The 18,465-nt window shown below is 35.4% G+C and overlaps 1 protein-coding gene across 3 annotated transcripts in view; it reads right to left on the reverse strand.

Annotated features, from left to right (window-relative positions):
• LOC132299683 (protein ALWAYS EARLY 3) overlaps positions 1-16,801 on the reverse strand; it is a 35,465-nt gene extending 18,664 nt beyond the window's left edge. Inside the window, exons 1-7 of one of the 3 annotated variants that reach the window (XM_059796445.1) lie at positions 16,590-16,801; positions 15,108-15,274; positions 13,444-13,564; positions 12,927-13,025; positions 12,551-12,613; positions 9,966-10,043; positions 7,975-8,149 (exon numbers count right to left, since the gene is read on the reverse strand). In XM_059796445.1, the coding sequence (XP_059652428.1) occupies positions 7,975-8,149; positions 9,966-10,043; positions 12,551-12,613; positions 12,927-13,025; positions 13,444-13,548 (520 nt within the window). In that variant the 5' untranslated portion in view covers positions 13,549-13,564; positions 15,108-15,274; positions 16,590-16,801. Of the gene's footprint in view, positions 1-7,974; positions 8,150-8,958; positions 9,046-9,965; positions 10,044-12,550; positions 12,614-12,926; positions 13,026-13,443; positions 13,565-15,107; positions 15,367-16,589 lie in introns of those variants that run through there. The other 2 variants (XM_059796446.1, XM_059796447.1) reach the window with 2 other exon arrangements.
• Positions 16,802-18,465: the final 1,664 nt, after the last annotated feature.

Below are 18,465 nucleotides of genomic sequence, written 5' to 3' on the forward strand. Positions count from 1 at the left end.
CTGAAGATCTCGAAATTACAGGTTGTTTCTTACTTTTCCAGGATATAAGATGGTCTACATAGAAAGTACACAAGCTAGATGTGGAACGTCTGTCAGTCTTGGACCCAGCATAGTTTGCATTACTGAAACAAGATAGCCCAACCTGCTTGCTAGAAGAATAGAATAATCCAAGTCCAGGACAGGACTTAAGATATCGAAGAATATGATATACTGCATCCATATGAGTTGTACGAGTAGCATGCATAAACTGGCTCACAACACTCCAAGAAGAGCCTTCTCTTGTTGTTTCCTCACCTCTTTTGCAGGTCTATTCACGCCGCCCTCGTGCTCCGCCTCCACTGCCTTCATCCTCCTCGGACTCAGGTTCAGGTACATCCCTCTCTCCTTTACATTGCCCTGACCTTGTTCCTATTCCTGAGTCTCGGTATCCAACTCGGGACTGCAAACCCCCTGCTAGATTTGGATTCGCTTGTAGTACTGATCATCCTATTTCGCAGTATATCTCTTAGGATGGTTTTTCAGGGTCTTACCGAGCCTTTCTAGGCAAACTTGATTCCATTTCTATTCCCAGAAAGTTGTCTGAGGCTCTTCGGAATCCTAATTGGATGTCCGCTATGAAGGTAAAAATGGATGCTTTGTAGCATAATGAAACATGAGAGCTTGTATCTCTCCCACCTGGTGAAAAGACTGTTGGTTGCAAATGAGTATTCAGTGTTAAATATCTGGCTGATGGCTCTATTGATCGGTATAAAGCTCGTTTGGTAGCCAAAGGGTTTACTCAGATTCATGGTAAAGACTTTAATGATACCTTCGCTCCAGTGGCTAAATTGTCCTTAGTTCGTTTACTTGTCTCCCTTGTTGTCTCTCATAATTGGCCTCTTCATCAGCTTGATGTGAAGAATGTTTTCCTTAACGCTAATCTTCTTGAGACTATTTACATGGATCATCCACCCGGTTTTCGGACTAAGGGGGAGTATGCTACAAAGGTTAATCGATTGCGGAAGTCTTTGTATGGATTAAAACAATCTCTCAGAGCTTGGTTCAACCGCTTCAGTGATGTAATTCTATCCATGGAGTTTGTTAGATGCCAATCTGACCATATATATTTTATCCACCGTTCAGGTCGATGTATCATCCTGCTTGTCTATGTTGATGATATCACCATTACTGGCAATGACATCCCAGGGATAGCTCAAGTAAAGCTTCAATTGGCTAAAGCTTTTGATGTGAAAGACCTTGGGCAACTCAGATATTTCTTAGGAATTGAGGTTGCTAGATCTAAGCAGGGTATCTCCCTATCGCAAATGAAGTATGTTTTGGATCTTCTTCAAGACATGGGTATGCTTGGGTGTAAACCTGCTTCCACTCCTATAGATCCTAATTTGAAGATCTCGACAGAGTCCAAAGATTTCCTTTCTGATCCCTCGCAATATTAGCGCTTGGTAGGAAGATTGATTTATCTTACCAACACCCGTCCTAATTTGGCTTTTGCTCTTGAGTCCTGTCCTGGACTTGGATTATTCTATTCTTCTAGCAAGCAGGTTGGGTTATCCTATTTCAGTGATGCAGACTAGGTTGGGTCCAAAACTGATAGACATTCCACATCTGGCTTGTGTACTTTCTATGGAGACCATTTTATATCCTGGAAAAGTAAAAAACAACATGTAGTTTCGAGATCTTCAGCAGAGGCTGAATATCGTGCCATGGCTCAGGGTACTTGTGAAATTCTTTGGCTTCGATCTTTCTTGGAGGAGCTAGGGCTAGGTGAAAAACAGTCCTCAGACTTGTTTTGTGATAATAAGTCAACCAGCATGCTTGCTCCAGGTTCTATTCTTCATAAGAGGACTAAACATGTAGAGGTAGACATTCATTTTATTAGAGAGAAAGTTCGTTCGGGAATTATCAAGCCGCGCTTTGTTCGTTCCTCTAATTAGTCGGCCGATGTGTTCACCAAATTTGTTGGTCCATCTTTGCTTCATTCCTCGATTACCAAGCCGGGCTTTATTGATATCTTCACTCCAGCTTGAGGAGGAGTGTTGAAATATCTTTATTATTTTATTTTATTTTTTTTATTAGTTGTTTTTAGTCTTTCTTTTTTTTTTCTTTTTTCTTTTTTTTCTTGAATGGTGTTTTTTTTGTTTTATATATAAAAAAGATGACGTACAATTACAAATAGGAGATTAAAACCTCCAATAGAAAAAAACAATAATGGACTAAATCCATTAACCAATCACAGCAAACAAAAATTAAACAGACCAAAAAAAAAAAAAAAACTTCCAGCCCATTAAGAAGACCAATTCCTGAACTTGAAATTTCTTATGACAAAGCATACTAGGAGCATAGATCTTGTCAATCCAATCCAAATAAACCGGCCAACCTGAACACATAACCAATTGCACAGCTCTGCAACATGAGTGCCACTATAATGAAAACACAGTTATCAGATCCTGTAGTGTAACACTGAGATATGCAAGCACATCCCAAACTATGGCTTGAACCACATATTCAGCATCATCCTTGAATCCATTATACAAAGCTGAATTTCTTATAATCCAAATCTTCCATATTGTAGCAGCAAAAAGTGCACACATAAACTTAGATTTGGTATTGTGTGCACTGGTTTGTATCACAAACCAATCTATAATGTCATTTAAAGTATTAACTCTTGGCCAATGTAATTGAAGCAGATTTGGTATTGTGTGCACTGTTTTTAGTCTTTTATTAGGTGTTTTATGTAAGATCCCTATAATCATGGGATCACATAGATAAGATCCCCGTGGATCCCGTAGATAAGATCCCATAATCAAAGGATCATGTAGATTTTGGCATATTTTCTGTCTTTCTTTGATTTGGTTTCCTTTCTTTGTATCCTATTCTTCTATATAAATATAAATCTTGGCTCTCGGTTTGGGTAAGCCAAAACTTCTTCTTTTGAGAGTGTGCAAAACGGACAATATCTACATGGCTCGTGACAAATTATCATTCTTTGATACTAAAAAGGGTTGGTACACCCTTGTAAAGACTAAGTGAAGGAAATTGCACTTGGTAAGGGAGTTTGGGATAGCTTGTAAAGGCTGGCTCTTCACCCGGAAGAAAAGTGTGTAAAGTTTTGCTCTTAACCTGCAAGAAGAGTCCCATAGTGAATTTGGGGAATCCTCAAGAATGCATCTTTATTATTAATTTTCTTTGTTACTTACACTCTTCTTTATTATTGTTTGTGCATATTTGCACTTTTTCATGGTTATTCTCTTAAAATATAAGGGGGACTACAACAAAGGCTCCTTTGATTTAATACATTATTTCTGGCATTTTACCTTGTGTTCATAGTTCATATGTTATTCTATTGTTGCTAGAAACTTACCGAAAAGCTTCTATCTGGCAAGACTCTAAATGTGAGTGTCAGGAACCCATTGATTACCTTATAAGCACCACATAAGCAATTTTGTCATGGCTTACTTTTAGAAGTTAGTGCAAACGAAGCTTAGAAAATTGGAGAAGATGCCAAAGATCTTGATACTTAGCTGGCAGACCTATGGCTATTGGCTTCATAGGGGCCAACTACAGACTTCACCGCCGTGCAATTCATCTCACATAACAGACAGTCTGAGTTGTGAAAACAAATCTTAGGCTTTTCACACGTGTACATCATCTCCAATGAGCTTCGCTAATTATATATTTACTCACATAGACCTCTTCCCCACATATAAGCCTTACTATCGGTATTAATAATATGAAGAACTCTTGCCTCATCTCCAATGAATATCTCCTGAAAGTTTGAAGATTGAAAAGGCATCTTGAAGAGTTGAGAACAAGACTCAAGGGGATATAAAGTCAATACGCTATTGGCACATCATATTCTACCTCGAGGTATGCAGATATGGCACAAATCAAGAAGAATACATGGCTGACTTGTCATAGCGCACTTTGAGGCACATTGTCATAACCCAGTCGCCTAGTTCACTAGAATCTTTGGGGTACTTGGTGGCTAAATAGTGGCAGCTCGTAAAGCTGGCCTTATCTCAAATCCCAAGACACGTCAACTTGACTTAAAGAGAGAGAGACACACACATCATGTGATTCCAGATACAGGAGCAAAGCTACACATTCCCAGGGCTGGGGGGGGGGGGGGGGGGGGGGGGGGGATGGGATTTAATGGCCCCCAAAAACTTTTAATTTCTAAAATTATCTTTTAAATTTTTATTTCTTCTCTTTTACCCTTCAAATTCCTTTGATCTCCTTAAAAAAAATAAAAAATAAAAAAAAGTTTAATTTCCCTTCTTCAATCAAACCTAAGTCACATAGAGCGGAAGCGGGAGTGCAAGAGCGGCAAATCCCAAAAAAATCTTGGAGCGGGAGCGCCGCATTATAAATATATAAAATATTAATTTATAATAATAAATATATGTTTTAAATAAATTTCTTGCAAATAAAAAGACAGAATAGTGAATCAAATATGTACAACCAATATAACCTACTTTATAAAAATGCATAAATTAACAAACATGATTATCAAACAAGCTGCTTTACAAAAATAAAAACATAACAGTGAATAGGGCATAACAGAAAAAGAAATGTTCAAAAGTATTGTCTTTTATACATTTAACCTGCTTTAAGCTCTCAAGATGACAATCATTGTCTTTGAAATAGCAATGTTCAAAAGCAAAAGAATCTACTGCTAAACTTTAAAATAGACATGAAATATCCAAACTTCCAAACCCAAAAGTTAATGAAAGTAAGTTACGTAAATATTATCTAATGAAGGTAAGTTACGTAAGTATTATTAAATATTAAGTATATTGTTATATAACTTATATTATTTGATTTTTATCTATAAAGGATAGAGTTTACTTAATTAAATTAAATTGATTACTTTTTGACATAATTAACCTTATTTGGTCTATTTAAGTTGGGGGTAAAATCGAAATTTCTCAAGATTCACACTAAATTCGTAAATTTATTGTCAAAAGTAGTTGAATTCTTGAACAAAATACGCAATTTTACCTTACACAATTCATCGAATTGAACTTTAAAAACCGGCGAATTCTTAAATTGAATTCGTGAATTCAAAAACATGAGAGCGTGAATTTTTGGCGAATTCGCTCTCAAAACGCCAATTCGCGCGCGGAGCGATGGAGCACCAGTGGTTTGAGCGAATTATGTGACTTAGAATCAAACTCTAATTTCTTTCCTTTCAAAGTTCTCATTTTTCTTTACTTTTTTTTTTTTCCCTACAATCATTTTCTCTTCTTATTTGAATTTATACTGTAATTTATGAAGTCAATTGGTGTAATTTTCATGCATTGATTTCAAAATACAAAGGCGTACTTTTAGTTCTTATATTGGTCATTGATTTAGCATATTATTTTGCAATTATTTTTGTCCTGTTTGCTTCTTGATTTGAACAATCAATATTTGTCATGTTAGTTGATTTTTTTTTTACACTGCTCGGCTGCTCCCCCCTGAATTGAAATCCTGGCTCCACCCTTGGTTGGGCGGGAGTAGTATGTAATTAAAATTTAAATATATCTATATATATATATATAGCATTATTATAATATATTTTTCTTCAAAATATAAGTTTTATCATATATTCACAAGAGCATATATGTTATGAGGACACTCTAACTGGGTTACACCCTTTAACTGTTAATTGAGAGAGGCTAAGACTGTCTTTTACAGCCTTGCAGTCTCATGGTTATTAGGGCACAAGTTTAGTGAGAACACCTTTATCATAATTTTTTTCTATTCTTAGTATAACCTAAATAATGAGGAACATACAATCTAAAAATTGAGGAAAAAACAACTTAAATAAATAAAGCAAAGAAACTAATACGTGATTAACCTCAAGATCCCCTCACCTTGCCTTTGGGAGTTTCCTCTACGAGACTAGGGAACTGGGACCCAGTGATTAATAGATATGAGAAGAGATTAGCAGGATAGAAAAAACATATCTTTCTAAGGGGGGGAAAGTCACTCTCATTAAGAGTACTCTCTCGTCCCTTCCTACCTACTTTATGCTTTGTTTCAAATCCCATGTTCTGTTGTTGAAAGGATTGAAAAAATTTAGAGGGATTTTCTATGGGGTGGAAAGGGAGAGGAGTTTAAGTATCATCTTGTTAATTGGGAACAAGTATGCCAACTGTTGAAATTAGGCAGTTTAGGCATTCGAAAGCTGGTCCTTTTTAATCGAGCTCTTTTGGGAAAGTGGTTATGGAGATTTTCTCCTCACATATTAGATTCAAAGTTTGCGACGGTAGACATGTTCGATTTTGGGAGGACTTATGGTGCGGAGATCAGCTGTTGTCTCACTCCTTTCCTAGACTTTACAGTATTGCTGACAATAAGCACGCTTACGTAATTGATTGTTATCAACTTGATAGTAGTGGAGTTACGTGGGATGTGCGTTTTAGGCGCCCCTTTCAGGATTGGGAAATGGAGAAAGCTTGTGTTTTTTTGGATACGTTGTATAAACAGAAGGATGATGGCAGAGGATTAACTGATATTTTGTGGGTCCCTTTAGCTCATGGTAGATATGGTGTCCGATCCATGTTCTTGTGTTTGTCCAACTTCGTTGGTCATGATTTCCCATGGAAGTCTATTTGGCGTTCTAAAACTCCTCTTAGAATCGCTTTCTTCGTTTGGACTGCCACCTTGGGAAATATTTTGACATTGCATAAATTGAGAAAGAGAGGCAATGTCATTGTTAGCTGGTGTTATCTATGCAAAGCAGAAGGAGAATCCGTGGATCACATTCTTATGCACTATCCCATAGCGTACGATTGTTGGAATTTCATATTTAGCATGTTTGGCGTTTATTAGGTAATGCCTAAACACTCCTCACAATTGATTAACACATGGAAACGATGCCCAGTTAAAGAACATGCTTGTGATTATTAGAGGATTGTTCCACATTGTGTTTGGTGGTGCCTATGGCGAGAGAGGAATAACAGAAATTTTGAAGGAAAAGAATCGTCTTTAGCAAATCTAAAAGTTCATATTCTTCGGTCTCTATTCTGTTATGCAAGAGGAAGCGCCTGCTCCTTGATTGATGACTTCTTTGATTTTTTGGATGCTATTGGTCCTTAGGTCCTTTTTTCGTTTTGTATTAGGGACACGTTCCCCTTTTGAACGCTTTTCTAATATACTTTTTACTTATAAAAAAAAAAAAAAAGAGAAGAGATCCTCTAAACCATACCGCAACCTCTAGATCTCTGTATTAGATTGGTCTTGCTTTTATCACAAGAAAGACTTTGTGCGGAGTCTACAATAACCTCTCTACCTCTCTCTCTCTGAATTGGGATCTCTTTACGTCATCAGACCTCTCTCCTAATTATCTATTAGAACCCACAAATAATATGTAGATTCATTAGGAGATAGATTTGCCAATGTTCAATCAACCAAGGGCCACGAACCTACATGTAGCAATTACCATGTCTAATTTGCCACAAATGATTAAATGCAATGCTCGAGTATGTGGTCATAGCATTAATTCAAGCAAGAGTGCAAAATTGAAATATCAGGGTATTTCAATAATGAATCCCACAAAATGCACCGACCCATTTTAATTGGCACTAGTTACAAGTACACATATCACTGAAAAAGCACATAAATCAGGTAAAGTCAAGGCCATAAATCAGGTAAAGTCAAGACCAGATGAACCTAAGGCATCGGTTCCTAAATTGTCTAGTTTCATCATACATCAGGTGAGCAACATTCCCCAATAAGGTTCGTCTCTTCTTGATTTCTAATTATTTTTTTTTTGATAAGTAAAATGTATTAAAGAGCGTTCAAAAGGGGAACGCGTCCCAAACTATACATTGATTTCTAATTATTTACCCATTAAATACAATAAAATCCCCAGTTTTGATGTTATAAATGAGAAAATAAAGAATATATCACCATACACAAAGAAAACAAAGTAATACAATCAACAACTAGCTTCGAGGGGGAAAAAAGGAAGGGTAGCTGCTATACCGTCAGAGCGCCTCCTCTTCAGTAATGATAAACATCCATCGGTTGAGGCAACCGATTGAGATTGCAAAACATCTTCTTTAGAGGAAATAACCTGAACCTTTCTCCGACCACGTTTCTGAGGCTTCCGAGATAATCTTGAAGTATCATTGCTCTCTCGATCACTATCATTGCCTTCCTGTAAGTTAACAATACATGCAGTTAACATGTATATTAAGCTACTTTAAGTTAAAACTAAAGATACTTAGCAAAACACAACAATCCAATTTAGCATTAAAAACAATGTAACTCATGGACGATTTAAGTATTGTAATGACAAACCAAACACAAGAGACATTCACTAAAACTTTAGATTGATACAATCACTATATCAGTGTTCAAACTGCCAGAAAATAAATTTAACATTCATGTGAAACAGTAAGATATAGCATGTATACTAGATATAAGAATTTCAGACAGAAAATCTTACTTGTGAGAAAAAAAAAAAAAGGAGGAAGAAGAAAAAGAATGCAGACAGAAAAAGAACATTCATTTCAACAATAAAACAAGAAAAGGTTCAAAAACAATATATGAATCACATTTAAAGCTGGTGTTTTTTTGATCCTGTACGCCATGTTGAGCCGATTAACCCAGACCCAAAGGCCTCAAGGAACTAGAATATCTTATCACAGCCCGCATGGGCAGCTTGACAGTCAAGGCCTTTGGGGGTACTCCCTTAGGTTGTTGGTTCAAGTTTCACCAATGGTGAGGCTTGGGTTTAAATGATGCACATAATTTGCGGGCGATTGCGTACATCCATAGTTCACAAACCATCCAAGAGTCCAAAGTGGCTAGCAGGTGGGTTGATTCTTAGTTACCAAATATATATACACATATATCTTATCCACCCGGTATATGGAAAATCAGGAAAATTCAACTGGATTTGCAATCAAACTGGTTGACAAAGTTAACCCGTTGGATGTTGAAACCCTACAGCATATACATTACCGGCTTGAAGTTATGAGAAACTTCTTTTTCTTTTTCAGAGAAACGTCTTTTGATACTTCCAAAATAGCACATCCTTGTACACTTTCCTTTGGTTTCTGCATGCAATTAGCACATCCATGTGGGACAAAGGTATACAAGCAAATGACTAGGAAAATAAGTGTATGCATGAAATGATGGACAGCGGTGCGACAACCACAACTTTACAATAGAGGGAAGAAAACATAACTTTACCATATGCAAGAAAGACACTACTCTCCCTGCCAAAGATCTTCAAGAAGTAAAAATTAATTTAGAGAGCCAGAGTACATATCCCTTTAGGGTGGGGAAAAAAAAAAACTATTTCCCAACAAGTAGAAGACTTCTAAAAATATTAGATTTATTTTTACATCAACACCATATATAGCTTACCTGGCAAAAAAATGTAATTATCATTTATTAATGATTTATAATTTTAATGTATTAAAATTACTTGTGCAGGACATCACAATGGTTGGCCTAATGTCCCAAATGGTGTTTAAACTAGTCAAAATATCCTTGAATCGCACTAAAACGAACACAAGGAACCAACAACCACTCTTTTAAACCAAAATTCATACAACTCAAACCAGAAACAGCAGAACCGTGCCCTAGTGCATCCTTTTATATGTGCAGTAGTCAGCAATACAACCTAATTCTGATTCACTGACGGCAGAGAAATTAGATTTTCTTACTTCTGAAACTATAATTTTCTAAATATTATAAAGCAAATGGAATAATTCTATCTTGCTTCCAGAAAACAATTTTCCTTGCTTCCACATCTCATATATCTCGAATTCATTGTCCTGTTTGACTAATAATAACAATAATTTTTATACGATGTGTCTTTCCAAACATTTGCTCAAATAGAAGATAGAAAAAGTGCATTTCCAGACAAGCACCAAGAGAGAAACAACTTTTAGAAAACCATTCAAATCTACAATCTACCAATATCAATGTAAAAACACTGAAAAACTAAGATCCAATCTAACCAGGATATTATAGTGATCAGTCATCATTGCTATCAGGCCAGCCACAGAAGCTGTCCCCTCTGGCAGGGATAGATACGCCTGAAAATCAGAAGCATTAAAGATTATTAACGTTCAGAAACAGCTTCATTCATTATGTAGAAATCCACAATAAGCTAGCATATAAAGTTTGCAAAAGCACAGTTTTTATCTCCATCTACACTATTTACTACTAATTTATCTACATTCTTCCCTTTCTCTCTCGAAAGACCAATTTTGTTGTCTTTTTTTTCTTGATATCATTCTGGTTTTGCAGGGAGAAGGCAAAAAAGATGATTTATCTGAGAGAGAGAGAGAGAGAGAGAGAGAGGAGGAGGAGGTTGGAGGGTGGAGAGGAGCGAACTAAGCAGTATGAGATGGAGAAAAAAGAAAAGAAAAAAAATTTGTGGAGGAGGAGGAGAGGTAGCAGTAACGGTTATGCATAAGAGGAGAGAGAAAATGAAGTTGATCAGTGTTGGCGGTGGTGGCGGTGGTGGCCGGCAACAGTGTCAGGGTAAAATTGTTCTGATCTTATAATGATTTATGACTGTTTTGCTTTATTCAGCGCAACTGCTCTGTTGTATTTGCTGCAGCGTAGTTGAAATGCCAAGATATTTTCAGAATTTCCACCAGGACAAAACTTACTGCACATATATGGATATATGCACACCAAGGAAGTACGAACACCCCATCGGAAGTGCCATGGTGGTGTCAGACACATCTCTGACACAGACACGCTGAGAACACTGCCGGACACGTGTCCGTCACGGCTAGAAGTGTCCGAATTTTCAAATGATTATTTTTTTGAGATGAAGACAGCCCGGATACACAAAGGACACGACTGCATATGTAACTGCTCTGTTGTATTTGCTGAAGCCTAGTTGAAATGCCAAGATATTTTCAGAATTTCCAAACTTGCTACACATATATGGATATATGCACACCTAGGAAGTACGAACACTCCGTCGGAAGTGCCATGTCGGTTTCAGACACCGCTGGACTCGTGTCCGTCAAGGCTAGAAGTGTCCACATTTTTTAATGAATATTTTTTTGAGACAAAGACAGGCCGGATACGCCAAGGACAAGGCTGGATACGTAAAGGCACGGCCAGGACACTTTTCAGGACATGACAAGGTCAATTTGTGAATATTTTTTTAAAGCATTAGGCTCAACTTGAATTTTATAACCAAAGGACCAGTGGCCTAGCGGTATCAGGCCCTTACTTCACAAAGGGAGGTCAGGGGTTCAAGCATCGGGGGAGGCATGTGTGTGTGAGTACCATTTAGGAAAAAAAAAAAAAAAAATCCTTGAATTTTATAATCTAATGGGATAAAAATCTAAATATAAAAATTAGGCTTAAAAACCCAACAAGAAAATAAGTGTATTCACATCATATGTTCATTCTTTTGTCTGAAACTTTGTTCTCAATTCTCATATCAAAATGTAAGCCAAATCAGTGAGAGAAAGCGAGAAGAAGAAGAAGACTGGAAGAAAAAGTGGATACATTCCTTAGAATGTATATGGTATTATTATTGAGAAACTGAAAAAAGTTAATTTTTTTATATATATATATATATATATATATATATATATATATATATTACGTATTGTGCCGTGTCCTATTTTTTTGAGATTTGTTGCATCACCGTGTCCGTATCTTGTTGTACCTGTGTTTGTGCTTCTTAGATGCGCACACACACAAAAACAAGGCAGGAATGTATCACACACAAAAACAAGGCAGGAATGTATGAACCAGATTAGAATCTTGCCTTGCCAACCAAAGATGGGACTCTAATGATTAGTCGAAGACCAGTAACAACAATTCAATAGCTCGCGCATTGCTTGGCATGACAGAGAATGATAGAGAAAGACAGAGATTGTGAACGATCGAGGACGGAAGAGAAAGAGGAAAGCTAGATTCTGGGATGGGCAGATCGTGTGAAATAAGATAGGTGGTAAAATTGTAATCTTATACATCCATCATCACATCAGTATAATTTACCCTTTTAAATGTAATTATTACATTTTAAAATCAGTTATTGTTAGTTAAAATTGAACAAGACCCCCCTCTAGGACTCACGGCCTTAAGCTACTCTTTATCAATCTAGGGTTACGGTCCATTAGATTTCTCAGTTCTCTTTCAAGTTGTAAAAATGATAACATGAACAGAGATACAACAAAAAATAAAAGAAATGAGTGGAATAGTACCAACTGAGAAGAAAAAGAAGTGGCAATACGAAGAGAAGGAACAACAAATCAGGAAAAGCATATAGTTAAAAACCAACATCCAAGAGACAAATATTAATTGAACCTGAACCATAATCTTTGATGTTACATTTAACTTCAACACATCAATACCACAAGTAGGAACTGAAAAACCAAAGCCCAGAAAGGGAAGGGGGATTTACAAGCTGTCCCCCCAGTGCAAATTCAGTTGAGAACAATGATGCAGGACAAGAATATTTGCTTGCTTGAAAATAGAAAATAAAGAAACAAAAAAATCATTGCAAAACACTGATTCATGTTGGTGAATGTACTTATCAATCTAGCTAGTATTAGGACCATCCTACCCTATTCATATTGTAAAGCGATTCCACCATTCCAACAGATCTATTACGTATGACACCAGCAACCTGGAAATCCACATAAACCATTCATCAGAAGAGGTTGACAAAAGCACAATGAAGCATTTTAGTACAAGAGCAGTTTTATCAGTTAAGCATTATTATTATCAATCAGTTTTCATCAATTAGGAAATAAATTTTTATCAAGCATCATAAATAATAAAAAATTGGACATCAAAAGCATGCATCCTAGCACCATCAGTGAAAAACATAGCTGGGGAACATAATATAAAAGCTGAAATTAAAATAATAAAGTACTCACTCATAATCAGCTGGTTAATTTCTAAAAGAGCAAACTGAAATCAGGTCAAGAACAGCATACCTTCTTCCAGTCTTTCCCATACTTCCTGTAGGCTTCATAGAAACACCCAAGCTCTTCCTTGCTCCATTGAGATCCTAACTTGTCAGACAACTTCCGCTTCTGTGCGTAAGAGTGTGATAGTCAACAATAAGTTCACATGGTCAAATTCTGAAAGCAAGAAGTGTGACACCTTTTTGGACAAAGAGTGTTACTATCATCTCAAATTCTGAAAACTCCTTTTTTTGGACAGAAGAAAAAGTTCAGATACAGAAAGCAAGTGATGTAGAGTGACACCATCAGATAAATGATAGACACAACATTTCAACAATGGAAATGCAAACCTTCCAGATAGCTTAGTAAGAAGTGTGTATTATCTGTATTTTCCAATTGAAACAATACAGCATGTGTATAAGAAACAAGATAGAAGCAAAGGCAAGGATCAATATTTCACTCCAAAAACACTCCCAGCAAGGCCAAGGACTTTTCCATGACAATAAAGTACGAAAAATTCAACCCTAGTAAATGAAGTCACACTCACCTGTTGCCGAGCTTTCTTTAAATTTCCAATTTCTTTATCTGGAGAAGCCTCAGTATAATTTGAAAACTGCTTATTCACACTTCTAGATTTTCTTGTTGGGGCCATGATAACTTTTTGCTATCTGAAAATTATAAATAATATTAATAGCTAATGAAATTCATGAAGCAGATATAAATCAAAGTTATGCAATATATTTTAAAATACAAGCATAGTAATTATGAAAACAACAAATAATGGCACAATGTCAATTGTAGAAAAATTTACACCAACAATAGATCTTTCCTTGATTTAGTGATATTTGAGAAGCACACAACCTTATAAACCAGGTAAGAGCATCATTATGTCATATTCTCAAATCTCAACACCATTGACAATGAGATGCTGAAAAATACAATCTCATAACCCTTTAACTCAATTCATGACTTTATTCCTGAAATGATTATGCAACTTCAAATATTATTATATATAACTAAAGAAAAGACCCCAATGAGGGGCAATGTATGTATATAAATAAATAAAAAGTTCAACATATAATACGAGATCATTATATATGAATAAAAACCACTTTTGCAGGCTTGAGTATACTAAAACTGATAATCAACCAGACACAGCATTTTTTTCCCCCTAATGTAAAAGAAATGTAACTAAACTACTAAAGAAAAGACCCCAATGAGGGGCAATGTAAGTATAAAAAGTAAAAAGAAAAGGTTCGACATATAATACAAGTGACCTCTCCTACTTCCCTTAAAAGAGTTCCACACCGCTCCCCCCCAGGCTCCAACTACACCATAAGGTAGCATGAATATTTTCATCCGCGCACCTTCTTCCTATCCCCAACACCGACTCCCACCACAAAACAAGTCCAAAACCAAGTTAGGCACACCATATACCAAAATGAGAAAACAGAAACACCTTAAGTTCCAAGCCACCAATAAATGCAAGAAAAGAGAGGCGCGGGGGGTATTATCAAGCAAGTATACTGCACCTTTATAAATTACAAGTCTATCGCCATTAAAAATTTAACCATTGCATTAGTCCAAGTGCGGAAAAAGACCTTAGAAGAATAGAAAGGAACTCACGCCCATTATTAGGAAAGCTTTGGATCCCCTATGAGTCTATGACAAACTCCCATAAGAGGATCAAACTGTATAAAGACATCTCCACACTCTTTCCAAACAAATCCTCTTCTTCCTTAATGATCTTCACTGAGCAGAGTTCTTGAAAGAGGACCATGAAATTAAGATGCTAGATAATAAAGTTAAGTCTAAACTCACCTCCATTACCTACCAAATAATTCAATATTCCATGCATCTTAATAGGCAATATATAAAAGATGAAGATATTCCTTCACCAAACAAAGCTCGGTCATACCACACATCCTTCCTCAATCCAAGCTCACCAGTCCCCATTTGAACCTCAATCCACCAATAAACAGTCCTTCCTGTTAAGAATAGCCTACTACATACTCATCCTAAGAAGAAATGATATTTTCCCAAATCAGTTTAACCATCTCAAATCAGTCTTGGCGGCTGTTCGAACTTCTCCGAAGGATTAAGAACATAAAATAAATTATTACCAGTTAGGTGTTTTCAAAGAGAACAAGCACAACAAGCATATAAAAAATATATTTTGCACAGATTTTGAAAGAATAATTGCTTGCAAACCTTTTTTATTTTGTTGTCTTCACACATGCGCACTAGTGATTTGGATGATGTATGTGGACTCTGACCATTTCTGAAATAGAGCTAATTACAGGTTGATCATAGAACAGTCTGCAGTAGCAATTCATCATTCTTCGTATCCGTTCGTATACAAATTTGACTTGCAATAACTGTGGAGGAAAGCGGATCACAAGGAGTGATTACAATTCAGCCATTCTTGACTTGTTTGTAAACTATTTTAGGTTGCACTTTTGCAAACAACCTAGGAGAGAGTAAAGTGGTCGTTCACTAAATGGATCGTAATATATGTAGTAAACAATACATTTCTTTTATAATTTGAATAAAATATAGTAAGGGATTATGTCCTAATCCGAAAGGAAACACTTAAAGCAAAATAAAATCATTACAAGCATTTGTATCACATTAGAAACTTTGTCATATAAGTCATTTCATTAAAGGAAACTCTCACTACAGACATCGATGAGCACAGTATTTGGTAAAAAATGAAAAATGAAGGAAAACACAAAAGCTTCAAAAGGAGTTACAATTAACAAGCTAACAAATCTCTCTCGTATATTTCCTGTTCCTACTTTCCCAATAAAAATCCCAGATGACATAGTAACAATTTGAAACCTCATTAATCATATTTCTAGTCTTTGCATTGTAGAGAAGTTTTTCATTTAAATGCATTTAAGTAATTCCAACCCTTTTCATTAGTTACTTGTATTCCAACTCTTTTCGTTAGTTACTTGTATCAGTAACTATCAAGTATCTACAAGAAGTATGCTAATTTAATGTAGTCGACAAGTAAGATCTGGACTTAACGCCACCATTTAACTATGAAAGACCAATACCAACGATTTACACCATATATTTTAACATAACATGATCAAAATAGATCAACTGAAGCAGGATTGGCAGCATGAAGTGGAGAAAAGCGAAGATGATGATGATGAACCACAAGATAAATATAGTGATGAAAGATTGAAACCATGAATGCTAAAACTTATGTAGCTCATATGGGTTCACCGAAATGAAAATTCAGTGATAATATAAAAAAATCCCATCGCATATTTGAAATATATACTAGCAATAAGACCCAAAATACCCAAATTGCAAAATTTATTATCTGAATTTTAAAGATTATATTTCACTAAAGAATTTAATTATTCTAAGTCCAATGACATTTTGCAGATTCACTTAAAGGTCTACAATGGTTAATATGAACCGATTCATATAACGCCACTTTCTATTCATTTCAAACGTAGTAGAAAACTAGAGGAATCAAATCAGGCAAGCACGTCAATTCAAATTCGTTTGCTTATATCAAAAAAGAGATCTAAAATTCAAAAGATGGGAATGCAAATTTAAACAGTAAATCATAAAAAGAAATATCTAAGAAAATCAAACACATAAATTGAAAACCATTCATCGACCTTAAACCCTAAATTATATGTATCACGGTAACTACCGAAAATAGCGTACCGTAAAGCACCCAGAGAGACTGAAGAGCAAAACAGTTTAGACGAGAGAGTAAGCATAGGAATAGAGGATAGAGATTACAATAAGATGTGTGCGTATTATGTGTGTGTGTATATATATGTACGTAAATATGCGTGTATATATAATTATATATATGTGAAAGAGGTGTTGCCGGGAAACTTGAAAATAAAGGGCCAATGAGGTTTTGTTTCTCAGAGGTGTGAGAAGGGGAAAAACAAAAATCTTCAAATTAAAGACCGCCGGTTCGGTTTCGAGAACCGGACGCAATCACCGTTCACGTGGCAGTATGAAGATCAATATCGTTCTGAATTGGGTACTATAAGGAGATGGGCCCATTTAATAGACCGCGTAATTGGGTCAATGGTTTTGAATTAGGAGGAGGAAATCTTCCTTGGTCTATTAAATGGGCCCATCAAAAATAATCAAAAATAAAATGGGCCCATCAAACTTCTACACTCATAACATTTTAAAAAATTACACTTATCTTCCCCCTATTTTAGATAATTACAATTATCTCCTGTGCAACAAAACAATGAGTTTCACTAACCATTAGAGATGGTCAACAATTAACGTGGCAAGTTTTTTAGCTTCGTATAACAAACAAGCCTTTTAAACTTCATATAACAAACAAGCCTTTTAAATTATTGTAAAAGTATTTTGTCCAATACTTGTTATGTGAAAGGACAATTATATTCATACGTATTTCTGTCAATATAATTTTATTTAGTTATGGGAATAATTATCTTTCGCTCAACAAGCATTGGACAAAAGCTTTCTTAGTAATTTGAAAGGTGAATTACACTGATCTTTCATGAGATTTGAACAAATTACACATAGAGAGTGTTTGGTCTTTATTACTTTGACCTCCCCTAAAAGTGTGAAATATCTTTCATATCTTATCTAATTTAATAATAGTTTAATAAAAAAATCTCTCAAACCAAAAGACTCTATTACCATTTTATTTATTTATTTTTCTCTATCTTATAAACACTATATTACCTTACATAATTTTTTTTTTTGAAAAAAAAAAATGTAAAATTTAATAATATAAAATTGGTGAGAAAATTGATACTTTGCATTTCAATGGCATTTCATAATATTTTTTTCATTTTATGTCAAAATATAAGGTTATTGAGATCTTTTAAAATGAGAAAAGGAAAATTTGGTCATTTTTTAAATTTTTATTAATGGCAGGGGTGTCGTTAAGTACACGAGCCAAATTTTAGGGGAGGTCAAAATAATAAAGGTCAAACACTTGATCCGTATGTAATTTGCTTAAACCTCATAGGAGGGCAGTGTAATTAACCCTAATTTAAAAGGCAAGTTTGTCATATAAAGCTAAAAAAAATTGTCACATCCACCTTAACCATTTTGATCATTAGTTATGACATTTATCAGTCTATTATACACGTGTAACTATAAGAGAATAAGTGTAATTATCGCAATCGATTCAAATTGACACGTTGATTAAACATGTTATGTTTGTATTTTATCCACCAATCCGTTAATAATCCAATTAGACCTCTTTAACTAAACATATTAGATAAATCTATCACACCCATATTAAAATTAACTCATTAAAGTAAATATGTCTCATTTGTGTTACATTGATCTTAATGGCACAAAATTTTATCAAATAAAATTTGACTTATTTATTAAACGGATTACAAGTAATATGATATTATTTATTTAATATTCGTGCCGCGTGTTTGTTTCGAAGTTGACAGGAACAATAATTCGCCATATATAGGCAACATACAAATCCAACCACCGATGTGTATTTTTGTCACCTTTCAAAAAAACAAACTTCAAAAAAACACAGTTCAGTCATGTCGGGACTCCGACACCTCCCCACATC

The sequence above is a fragment of the Cornus florida genome, unplaced genomic scaffold (genome assembly GCF_030987335.1).
Source record: "Cornus florida cultivar Cherokee Brave unplaced genomic scaffold, ASM3098733v1 CherokeeBrave_3.0.0_Hap2_Chr03, whole genome shotgun sequence".
NCBI lineage: Eukaryota > Viridiplantae > Streptophyta > Magnoliopsida > Cornales > Cornaceae > Cornus > Cornus florida.